General features: G+C 55.6%; 2 protein-coding genes across 2 annotated transcripts in view; both read right to left on the bottom strand.

Moving 5' to 3' along the window:
- TMEM258 (transmembrane protein 258) overlaps positions 1–11,187 on the bottom strand; it is a 428,372-nt gene that overhangs the window by 276,329 nt on the left and 140,856 nt on the right. The window lies entirely within an intron of this gene.
- On the bottom strand, positions 883–2,064 carry FTH1 (ferritin heavy chain 1). Its single transcript, XM_069108528.1, has 4 exons — positions 1,927–2,064; positions 1,504–1,650; positions 1,285–1,410; positions 883–1,201 (listed from the first exon to the last, which is right to left on the bottom strand). The coding sequence occupies exons 1-4, from the start codon at positions 2,038–2,040 to the stop codon at positions 1,037–1,039; spliced, it is 552 nt and encodes a 183-aa protein (XP_068964629.1). The 5' UTR covers positions 2,041–2,064; the 3' UTR covers positions 883–1,036.

The raw sequence follows: 11,187 nt of genomic DNA, 5'->3' as shown, positions 1-11,187 counted from the left end.
TATCCCCCTGCATTTTAAGAGGCACACTCCCAGCCTGTGCATAGGATTTTGGTGAAAATTGAGTCTACAAAGCAGAGGATCAAGAAGCCCTGAGATTTAGGGGGTCCCGTCAGAACATCAGCACTACAAGCCCGGGCCATCGTTTCTGAGTACAGACTCCTGAGCTTCCACGTGACTACCCTAACGCTAATGTCTGCTTCCTCACCATTGACATCTACAGGAACTCTTCTCTCCCTTGGCCTGAGGTCATCTCGGCCAAGCCCACTCCTGGGTTCAAGGACGGCGGCCTCTGCCAACCCGATTGTTCAGGCCAATAATTTTAGGACTTGTTTTTTTCCAGCGAGATTGCACTCAAGGGGGTGAACAGGTGCAGATACTGATAGAGGCGGGGCCAGTCCCAACGACCATAGCTCTAAGAGTCTTCTTCGGAAAAAAAAAATGGGAGGGGTCGCTCTACGGGCTTGAACAAAGGACTCATTGTCTCCTGCAGACTAAAGGCATGGTCTCGTTTTTTAGAGTAGGTCCTGGGCAGGGAATTCTGCGGGACTTCAGTCTTAAGCCCATTGAGACCCGTTTACTCTTTAAGGGGACTCACTTTGTTTGGACTAGGTCTATTTGGGTGGGGGGGGCCTGCCTTCCCAGCCCAGAGGATGCATCAACCCAGGCCTGGTAACCCCCAGGAGGCTTATAACCCATCATAATAGGGGACCACCACAGGATCCCCCTTCTCCCTAGTATGGATGTCATCCCCTACGACCCTCCCTCCCTTAAGTCGAGTCCTCCATTATCCTCATTGAGCCTCACAGCCCAGCTGACTGGCTTCTAAAGCTTATGTAATAAAGGAAAGTTTGCCCCCCACAATAAAAACTCAGCACACAACGGTTTTCATCAGTACCAAGTCACTTTATTGGGATGTAAATGGTGGTAGTTTTTTGGTACAGATTATGAAAAGGTCAGATAACCAAAATATGCATGCACTGAAAGACAGTAGGAGTGGCGCCCACAGTTCCCAGGTGTGGGGGCAGCCAGGTGTGGCTTAGCTCTCGTTGTCACTGTCTCCAAGGGTGTGCTTGTCAAAAAGATATTCCGCCATGCCAGAATCGGGGGCCCCCATCTTGCGCAGGTTGGTGACGTGATCACCCAGCTGTTTGATGGACTTGACCTGTTCGTCCAGGTAGTGGGTTTCGATGAAATCACATAACTGAAGAGGAAAGGGAGGGGGTTAGCCCATGACGTCAGGGGAGGGCCCCAGAGCCGCCCCGCCCCCACCCCAGGGCCACTCACGTGGGGGTCATTCTTGTCAGTTGCCAGCTTGTGCAATTCCAGTAACGACTGATTGACATTTTTTTCCAAGTGCAGAGCACACTCCATTGCGTTCAGCCCGCTCTCCCAGTCGTCGCGGTCGGGTTTCTGCGGGGCGGGAGCCACGGTGAGCGGGGGATGGCCCTCCCGCTCCAGCCCCGCCCCCTTGCCCCCCCCCCCGGGCGCAGCGGCCCCGCCCACCTTGATGTCCTGCAGGAAGATGCGGCCGCCGCGCTGGTTCTGCAGCTTCATCAGCTTCTCGGCGTGCTCGCGCTCCTCGTGCGACTGGTGCAGGAAGTACTTGGCGAAGTTCTTGAGCGCCACGTCGTCGCGGTCGAAGTAGTATGACTGCGGGCGGGGGAGGAGAGCCGTTAGCCCGGCCGCTCCAGGTCACAGGGGTGCCGGGGGGGGGCGCCCCGGCCCCGGCAGGGGCGCTCTAAGGGGAGGGGTCGCCCTGCCCCCGCCCCGATGCGTCTAGGCCCCGGGCCGGCCGAGGGCGGAGCTCCCGGGGGAGCGGCAGGGGGCGGGGCTGTACGGAGCAGCCGCTGCGCAGGCGCAGCGGGAGGGAGGGGCGCCCCGCCCCCCGGGCTCAGTTCCCCCCCTCCCCCCGGGGCCCGAACTCACCATGGACAGGTAGACATAGGAGGCGTAGAGCTCCAGGTTGATCTGCCGGTTGATGGCGGCCTCCGAGTCCTGGTGGTAGTTCTGCCGCACCTGAGAGGGGGACGAGGTGGTCATGGCGGCGGAGGAGGAGGCGGCGGCGGCGGCTGCGACGGAGGCTGAGGCGGCGGCGGCGACGGCCGGGGGCGGCTGAGCGGGCGGCTGCTGCTCAACGGTAGGACGGAAGAAGTGTTGGTTAGTGGAGGTGAAGGTGGAGAGGTGGCTAAGGGCGGCTCCGGCCGGGAATCGAGCAGCGGGTTCCGTTCAAGCACTGTTGAAGCAGGAAACCGCAGCGACTCCCCTTCCCTGCGCTTCTGGCGACTCGGGGACGCCCGCGCGCTCTTTTTATAGCCGCGCCGAGGCCCCGCCCCGCGTCACGCCAGCTCCCGCCAATGGCTGCGCGAGGGGCGCGCGGGGGGCGGGCCTTGGTGTCACGGGACCTGCCGCCTCCGCCCGTCCCGGCGCTCACTCGCAGCCCCCGCCGTTGGAGCCTGCGTTCTGGGAACGCAGGCGGGGGGAGGGGGCCGCGGAGGCTCAGCTCTCCCGCTGTTCCCGGCAGCGCGCACTCCCCCCTCCGTTGCCCACACCCAGGATTGCGCTCGGTCTTGCGGTGCGGAGACCCTGGATGGGGAGGGGGCTTTGAGGAGCAAGAGAGAGCCTGGTCTGGACCCACGCGCCCCTTTGTCCGAGATGATTTTCCTCTTTTTTTGGGGGGAGGGGGAGCTGCATTTGGGATGGGGGCCCCCTGCCCTTGGGAGTGAAGAGAAATTGGGGAGGTTTCAGCGCCGCGGCTGCAAGGACGGACCCTAGCGGGCCCGCTGGAGGGCCGGGATCTCCGGAATCTCAGTCCAGAGTAGTGGTCCAAGCCCTGGAGAGAGCGCGGGGAGCGGAGTCCCCTCCCTTCCTGAAGGCGTCGGAGCAGCGGGTCCCCGACCTCGCAGCCCCGGATGTCTGCTTTCCTAGCCCCCACCCCCATTTTACAGATGGGGAAACTGAGGCCCCCCAAACATGGACCGCCTTGCCCGAGGTCGTCCCCGTCCGTCCACCGCCCCAGTAATGTCCACACACAAAGACCCAAATCCCATCAAACCATCCTTTCCCCGGGAGCCCCAGACTGGGGATCGGGAGGGTCCCGAGAAGGGTGGGGGAGCCCCCAGGCAGGGGCGGCGGGAGGGAGGAGGCCGGCACCTTTGTTGTGCCCCCGACCCTTCTGGCCTTTGGGAAGAGGGTTTGATGTCTTTAAAGGCTTAATGCTTGGAAGATTCGGACAAAGGAAAGCGGTTCCATTGACACGCAGGGGGCAAAATGTATCTTTAAAAGATGACTTTGGACACCCGGGTTTGGCACAGGGGAATGGATACAAGATGCGTGGGGCACCCAGGGCCACACGTGAGCCCTGCCCTTTCAGGCCAGCCCCTTGCACATGAGAGCCCAGCTCAGAGGCCAGCCCAGTCCTGCTTCTCTGCCAGGCAAATCTCCCCTAACCTTCCCAAGCCGCTTTCTGAGAGGGCCAGGCAAGATGGCCCCTGTGAAGTCCCCTCTGGTTCCGAATCCGGGGTCTTCCCTGAGGAAGTCTCAAGGACTGGAATGTAGCCATTCTGTACTGAAATGGGCCCTGGCACTGAGGGCAGGAGCAAGTGTAAGGCACAGTGGATAGAGCCTGCCTGACTGGGCATGGGACAAATCTGGGTCATGCTTTGCTGCAGCCCCCCTTGCCCAATACAGTGAGCCCCCAGCCCATTTCTCCTCTGACCCTCTGTGGGCCTGTGAATCTCCCTGGCGGTTGACTGCCTGTGGCTTTGTGGGGATGGGAGCCAAGCAGGGCAGAGGCCAGCTCTGTGCTATCAACCCCTGCCTTGCCTAACGGTCCCCAGACTTTGGCTCCACAAGTTAGGAGGTGGGAGGAAGGATTCTGAAAATCCATGCTGGTTGCCAGAGGCCCTTGGCAATGGGCATGTCTTTAAGAATAGAAGACAACAATCATTATGGACAGGCTCCTGGACACGCCCCAGGTGAGGTCATTGAGATGTTTGCCAAACCCAGGGGCAGAAACTTGGGACCTCAGATTGTATGGGTCCTCCAAAGTAGGGCAACAAATGACCACAGCCTTGCGTCCCCTCCTGTTTCTTAATAAGGGCGGGTTGTCGAATTGCTGAGCTGTGGTAGCAAGATCAGCCCCCTCGTGCCCACCGGAGCTGGAGACTCAAAGGGGGGCCATCCACCGAACTCCAAGATCAGAACCCTGAGTCCTGGGCTCCTTCCTCCCCCTTCCCATGAAAAACCGCGGTTTTTTTTTCAAGCCATACCTATGTGACTTTATTGTGCCTTATCTCCTAGAACCAAGAAGCCAGAGGAGAGACAGAAAATTGGCCCAAGAGAGATAACCCCAAGCAGCCAGCTTGGGATTCGCTCCTGTCTCCCCCTGGGGCCCCAGGGCCCTCCCTGGCTTCTGCTGAAAACAGATATGTCTCCCTTCTCTCTTCCGGCCAGGCTCGGCAGCCCCAGGTGGGACTCGCTGCCATCAGGGCTCCCGTCTGCTCCTGAATGCATTCTCCCTCCCTTCCATTCCATCCCAGAAACTTTTGGGGAGGAGGGGTGGGGAGGCAGGCCACCTGGTTTTCTAAGAAAATCTTTTGTGTAGCCAAGTTTGGCAAACGAGAAAATGGGGGAAATCCATTCTTTAAGCCTGCTCTGGGAAAAAGGCTTCTTTGCTCGATCCAGTCACGTGAGCTCTAAGGGCAGCTGCTGCTAGAAAACTAGGAACAAGGTCCCTTCCTAGGGCCTAGCCCTGGGGACAATAAGATTCAGGCCATGGGGCCAAGGGGAGTGCTCGCAGATCTCCAGTGACCTAAGGACCCTCTAGGTTGGGACTTCTTCGCTGGATGCCCACCCAAAGGGGCCTGAGAGAAAAGGGGGAGTGTCCAGAAACGAATGGGGAAAAAGTTAGATCTTTGTTTCAATAAAATTGTGTTTGGGGGAAGATAATCCTATACATTTTATGAATTTAAAAATATGATTACAGGGTTCCAGAGGAATCTCCCTTTATGTGAAATTCAAGGACCCAGGTCCAGATCCCAGCTCCCCATGTGCACCCTCGGACAAGCATCAGCTCACAGAATAGTTGTTGAGTCTCAACAAAGATGAGTCAGGCCACCAGCACTGATTAAGCTCCTCCTGTATACCAGGCACTGGGGTGGGTTTTAGGGAGACAAGAGGTGTGTTCTAATAGATGCAAATGTTCAGTGTGTGCTATGCTTAACCTATAATAGTCCCTGGTCATGTCCTATACTATTCTGTAAGTGGTCAGTCAACAAACACCTAGCACCTTCTCTGGGGTCTGCTGCTAGTCAGGAGTGGGAAGAGCTGGTCCTTGAGTCAGAGGGCCTGGGTTCAAATCCCCCCTAAGGCTTCTTGGCCTGGGGCAAGTGGTTTCACTCCCTGGAGTCTCAGTTTCCTCCTCTGTAAAGTGAGGGGATTGGATGACATTAGAAGTCAGGAAGACGAGATGAATGTGGTGGCACCTTGGATGGGAGAAGTACTAATGATAGAATACTGAATTGTGTGACCCTGACCCACCCAAGGTGGGAAGGGGGCTGGAAGGGGTAGAGACCAGCAAGGGACTGAAGACTGAAGGCTGAATGGAAGAGGAAGAAGGGCTGGACCTGGCCTTGGGGGGCAGAAAGTGGCCTAAATCATTCTCTCTGCTCTTGCCCCAGCCAGACCCTGAGCTTGTCACGGGCAGGGACCATCTGGTGCAGTCCTCGAGAGCAGTGTGGCCTGGTGGAAAGCGCACTGGACCGGAGGTGGGAGTGGGGGGCCAGATGCCACCTGGGACACTTGTCTGTGTCTGTGACCATGGGCCGCGGTGTCCTGAGTTTCAGTATCCCAATCTGTGAGTAGAGGATCTTGTCACTGGGCTGAGCGGCTGGTCACGGGCTGCGATGAGGAAGACGCTTTGGAAGTTCTCAGGTGGGAGGTTTACTGGACACCTGGCATCTTGGGGGTGTTGAGGGCATTCCTCCCCCTAGATGACGGGGGCAGGGAGGGTCTTTTCTAACTCACAGTTTAACAAAAAAGCAGGAGGTAGGAGGGATCTTGGAACCTAGACTGTCTTGAGGTAGAAGGAATGTTAGAACCTGGAATGTCTGAGCTGGAAGGGACCTTAGAACAGAGCACAGAATATCAGAGCTGGGAGGGGCCATAGACCCGAAGATTTCTGAGTTCAAAGGGCCCAAAACCTAGGAGCCTGAAGGAACAGTAGAACCTGCAGCCTCTGAGGTCTCTAGCTTGCAGGGAGCTTGACATAGAACCGGAAGAACTTAGCATGTAGAATGCCCAGACCCTAGGACAGAAGGAGCAGACAAGGGCTAAGCTCCAGGGGCCCGTCTGCGCTGGGAGGACACTGGGCACTGGCCTTAGCTTCTGGGGGCTGGCCTTGTGTGGCTTGGCCAGGTGTGGCTTGGCCAGGTGTGTCTGTGTGTGTGCCTGCCCGAGCATGGCTGGGGAGAAGCCACGGCTGCAGGAAGATCAGCCAGCCAGCTGGCCCCCGGTTTCCTAGAGATGTTTTCTCTGTTACCAGGGAGGGAGACAGGGGGCCAGGAGGGGGGGTCCTCGGAGAGGGGGCCGAGCTCGGGGAGCCAGGGGCCGCTGGCTCTGACCTGGCCAGCCATGGAGTCGGACAGCTCTGGGGCGGGTTTCCTGGCAGGCCTGGGGTGGGGAGGGCAGTAGAGGGAGGGGTAGGTGGGAGGCCCAGCAGACTGCTGTCCCACTGTGACTCTGCACATTTTCTAGTTCTGACTCCTCTGAAAACTTGCTTTGTCATGGGGGGTTAGAGGGAGGTGAAGGACTCTGATTGAGGGATAGGAAACCATAGGAGGAATTTCCCCTCTGGGGGAAGGTTCAGGGAATAGCCCTGAAGGTTTTACGGGAGATTTGGAGGTGGTGGTGGGGGTGTCCCAGGAGCCTGGTGCCTGTTGATGCCACTCTGGAAGCCAGGAAGGAAGATGGGCCTGGGGGGGCAGGTAGAAATGCTACCCAGGGTGCCCAACTGGTTTGGGAGGGAGAGCCCCTCTCCCTAAAGAGTTTGGCTTTGAGCCCCATCCTCCACACTGCTTGAGTGTCCCCTCCAGAAAAGGGAAGCCCATGATTCCTGGGCTGTCAGAGCTGAAAAGGACCTTAGGCCATGAGATTTGGAAGGACAGAGCACAGAGGGATGGCAGAGTCGGGCGGAACTCAGAGGACGTTCTTAGCCCATGAACTATTTAAGAAAATATTTTGATAACTATTTCAGAATAATGAATTTCCTTTGCAATCCTGTGTATTTAATTTTATGCCTTTAAAAACATTCGGAGAAGGGTCCTTGGCCTTCACCAGGCTGCCAAGGGGGTCTATAATACAGCAGAGGTCAAGAATCCTCAGCTCAGACCTTCATAGAAGGAGCTAGGAGGGACCTTAGAACCTGGAACAGCAGACCTGGGCAAGACCTTTAGAACGTGAAATGTCAGAGCTGGGAGACGCCTGGGAAGATGGTAGGATGTAGGGTTCCAGAGCCAGGACGATGGCAGAGATCTCATCTGAGGTGGGGAGCACACCCTGGGCTGCCGAGTAAATGGCAGTGGTTCTGAGAGCAGGCTCTCAAGTGAATTCACCACCTGTTTCTTAGGGACTTGCTCAGGAATTCTGGAGCCAGGAGTAGGTGTGGGGGGAAGCACCCAGGTTCCTTTAGGTGAAAGCAGACCTGGCCCCTGCCTTTGGGGAGCCCTCAATGGCTCTGCTTGGCTCCCCTTCCCTCCTCAGCTCCCACTCTCAGGGGATCGTGCTCCTTGGCCCACCAAATTTAGGGAAATTTCAGGTCCTGTGGAAATGCCTTGGGGTCCCTTCTCCTGTGTCAGGGCTTAGCAGGAGGGTCAGAGGCAGAGCTGGGCATGGAGCCCTGAGGCCCAGGGGCACTTCTCATGTTCTGAAGAGTCTATGGGGGGGGGGGGGGTGTCCTTCCAGCTTGGAGCTGGGAACAGGCCTTCTGGAAGAGGACACAGCCCCATCATGTTCTCTCCCTGAGCACAGAGAGGGAAAGGGACTAGTCCAAGGTCACACAGAAGAGTTGAGAACAATAGCCTTGAGCTGCCTGGGGGGAAGAAAATAAAAAACAAAACAAAGTGTGAGCCCCCACTCTGAGCCTCAGCTTTTTCCTCTATAAAACAAAGGGATCACATTGGGCACCTCCAAGGGATTCTTATCCTGGAGTTCAGGGAACTTGTGTTTTTTAAAGATATTTGGATAACTGTTCAGTAGCTGAATGGAAGATGGTGGCCCAGCCCCTCCAGCAGGGTGCAGGGCCATGGGGATGGCAGCTTGGAGGGTGGGAGGGAGGGGAGAGAGGAGGAGGAGGGAAGAAGGAAGGGAGAGAAGGAGGGAGGAGGGGAGGAGGAGGAAGAGAGGGAAGAAGGAAAGGAGAGAGGGAGGGGGGGAGATAAGATGGGGAAAGGAGGGAGGAGGGGGGGGGGGGAGGGAGGGAAGAGAGGGAGGAAGGAGGGAAGGGGGAGGGAGATTTCTTTAGGGGGGAATGAGAAGCTAGTGATCTCTGGGCAGGCCTGTTTCCTTTCAGTCTTTGAGGCAGGCCTAGCCCCAGTCACATAGTAGGCTGTTAATATAATACAACACCTGAAAGGGGAACCAGAGCTGAATCCTGAAGGGGGGTGCCGGGGTTCTTCCCCAGAGACCCAGCATTCCCTGGGCCGCAGCCCTCCTGCCCCCAGGCCTTTGCCCAGGCACCTCCTCTCCTCCCAGGCTTTTCTAGGCTGTTTTCTCTCTTTTGAATGTAAGCTCCCTGAGGGCAGGACTGGCTTTCTTTCTGCTTGTCTGTGTGGCCCCCCCACCCTTGCCCTGAGCCTGGCACACAGTGGGAGCTTGCTGACTTGCATCATATCGACCCTAAGGGGGTGTTTGGCTGCCACACTCTGGTCCAGGGGTGGGGAACCTGTGTATGTGTGTGACTGTGTGAGTGTGTGTGTGTGCAAGCATGCGCGCCTGGGAACGCTCTGGTGTCAGGGTCTGTAGTACCCTGGGATGCTTGAATCTGCGCAGGGCCTTAGAGGCCCCCCCCACCATTTTACAAACGTGGAACCTGAGCCTTGTAGACATGAGGTGACTGGCCCAAGGTCATAGAAGCAGTCAGTGTAGAAAGCGTTTAGTTTATTCCGGGCCTGTTGCTCGCCTGGGTCCCTGCCCTCTACAGGAGGAGGCCACGTGCAAACACCAGGGCACAGACAGGCTCTATACAGGTGTGATAGTAATGGCAATTAAAGATTCCCCTGTATTGGCTTGGTTTTCAAATTGATTGTGTTAAAACCCAGAGTTTGTTAATCCCACCTGTGGGATGGGCTTGTTGATGTGAAAAGAAAGTCCTGAATTGGGAGGAGCTGGTGACGTAGATTTGGAGACACAAGAGAGAGGCGGCGGAAGATCTTTTTTGGTAGCAGCACCTCATGGAGAGAGAGAGACTAAGAGAATTGCTGGTGGCTGCTTTGAATTGCCCTGGACTTTTGAGACCTGCCCCCTGAGCTGCCAAGGACTGAGGAGACATGGCTGTTTTGCTGGTACTTTGTCTGTCTGTTTTGATGTTATTTTGCCAGATTTGTCCACTGGTGAAAGACTGTCCTTTTGTTGAAGAAGTCCTGGAACCTGGCTGTTCGCTAAGAAGGCCTGAGACTGTCCTGCAGACAGAGAGTGAATACTGTCCACTGGTGAGGGACAGTACTGTTGTTGCAGGGGTCTGGAGACTGTCCGGCAGACAGAGTGAATACTGTCCACTGGTGAGGGACAGTGCTGTTGTTGCAGGGGTCTGGGAGCCTTTCTGTTGGTTCAGAAGCCCTGAAGAAGGATTTTCTTGTTGTATGTTTACAGAAATCCTGGGAGAGGGCTTTGCTAATGTGTTCAGGGGTTCTAGGACTGTTCTACAGACAGAGGATAAATTCATGAAGGGACTGGCAATGTATCTTATGGCCTTGCTAAGCCTTGTCTCCCCAGGAACTAAGATTGCTGAGAACTTGCCTCTTGTCAAGATGAAGAAAAGACCTCCATTTGGGTATTAAGTGCTGTGTTTAAACTTGATGTAACTCTGGGGTAGATTCAATTGTGATCCTAGGGGTGGGGAACTTTTGACCTTATTGTGCTCTGTGATTGACAAATGAAGGTACTTTACCTATGTTTGGAAACTAATCTCCATTTGAGAAGAGGGGTTTTGTGGTGGACCAAATGAAGGTATAGCCTTGGGGTGGAGTAGTATTTAGAACTGGGACTTTGTAATTGATTGAATGGTTGGAAAGTCCTGGGGTGGGGTAGTCCTTGGAGATTATTTAATCACACTTAGTAAATGCTGTATTTTGAATGATGTCATGTTTTGATCTTCTCTGTTCTTGGTTTGTCACTGAATAAAATAGAGAGCACCTATGCTGGTATTTTGAACCTGGGAAGTTGCCTTTGCTTGATATTACATTACAACAGGATAACTTGGGAGTAAGTAAAAGCGGAGGTTTGAGGATGAAGAGGGGTGGGGGAAGCTTCCTAGGACAGGTGGGATTTCAGCTGAGACTGGAAGGAGGAGGAGCAGCCAGGAGGCCGGCTGGCGCTGCATGGTAGAGTGCAGAGGAGCGCCTGACCTCTGTGGGAGGGAGACTCAGGCTTTGGACCCGGGCCCTCTGAGTCCCAACCCAGCCTCTTGACTCCGAGTCTTGCTGTCCCTTCCTTTGCCGTCCCCACCTCAGGCCAGTGTGGTCTATCTGCGGGGGGCCAAGCTTCACACAAGCTCCCGAGGCATCGTCCAGGCTGGACTAGAGGGGGGGGGGGAGAAGGCTCTTGGCAGTGACTTAGACCCTCTAGGCATCAGCTTCTTCCTCATTAAAATGGAAGATGAGAAAAAAGAACCGAAGAAAGAGGAAAACTACCGTGTTTCCCCGATAATAAGACACTGTCATATTAATTTTTTTGGACAGAAAAACACCAAAGGGCTTATTTTCAGGGGAGGGCTTATTTTAATGAACATTGACAGCAATTTTAATAAACAGGTAAATGTGAAAAAAAATGTACCTTTATTCAATAATGAATTCAATAAAGAACAGGATGACACGCTCACTGCTGCAGCTCTGATTGGATGCAGCTCGGAGAGCAGCGTGCGTTTCACGGGGGGGGGGGGGGACGGCGCATACAGAGGGTACCATAATGTAGCGT

Source organism: Petaurus breviceps, unplaced genomic scaffold, assembly GCF_028583685.1.
Source record: "Petaurus breviceps papuanus isolate PSGF00001 unplaced genomic scaffold, PetGlider_PUasm1.0 90397, whole genome shotgun sequence".
In the NCBI taxonomy this organism is placed as follows: domain Eukaryota; kingdom Metazoa; phylum Chordata; class Mammalia; order Diprotodontia; family Petauridae; genus Petaurus; species Petaurus breviceps.
Note: the sequence above shows the minus strand (reverse complement) of the source record. Positions and strands in the feature narration are given on the sequence as shown.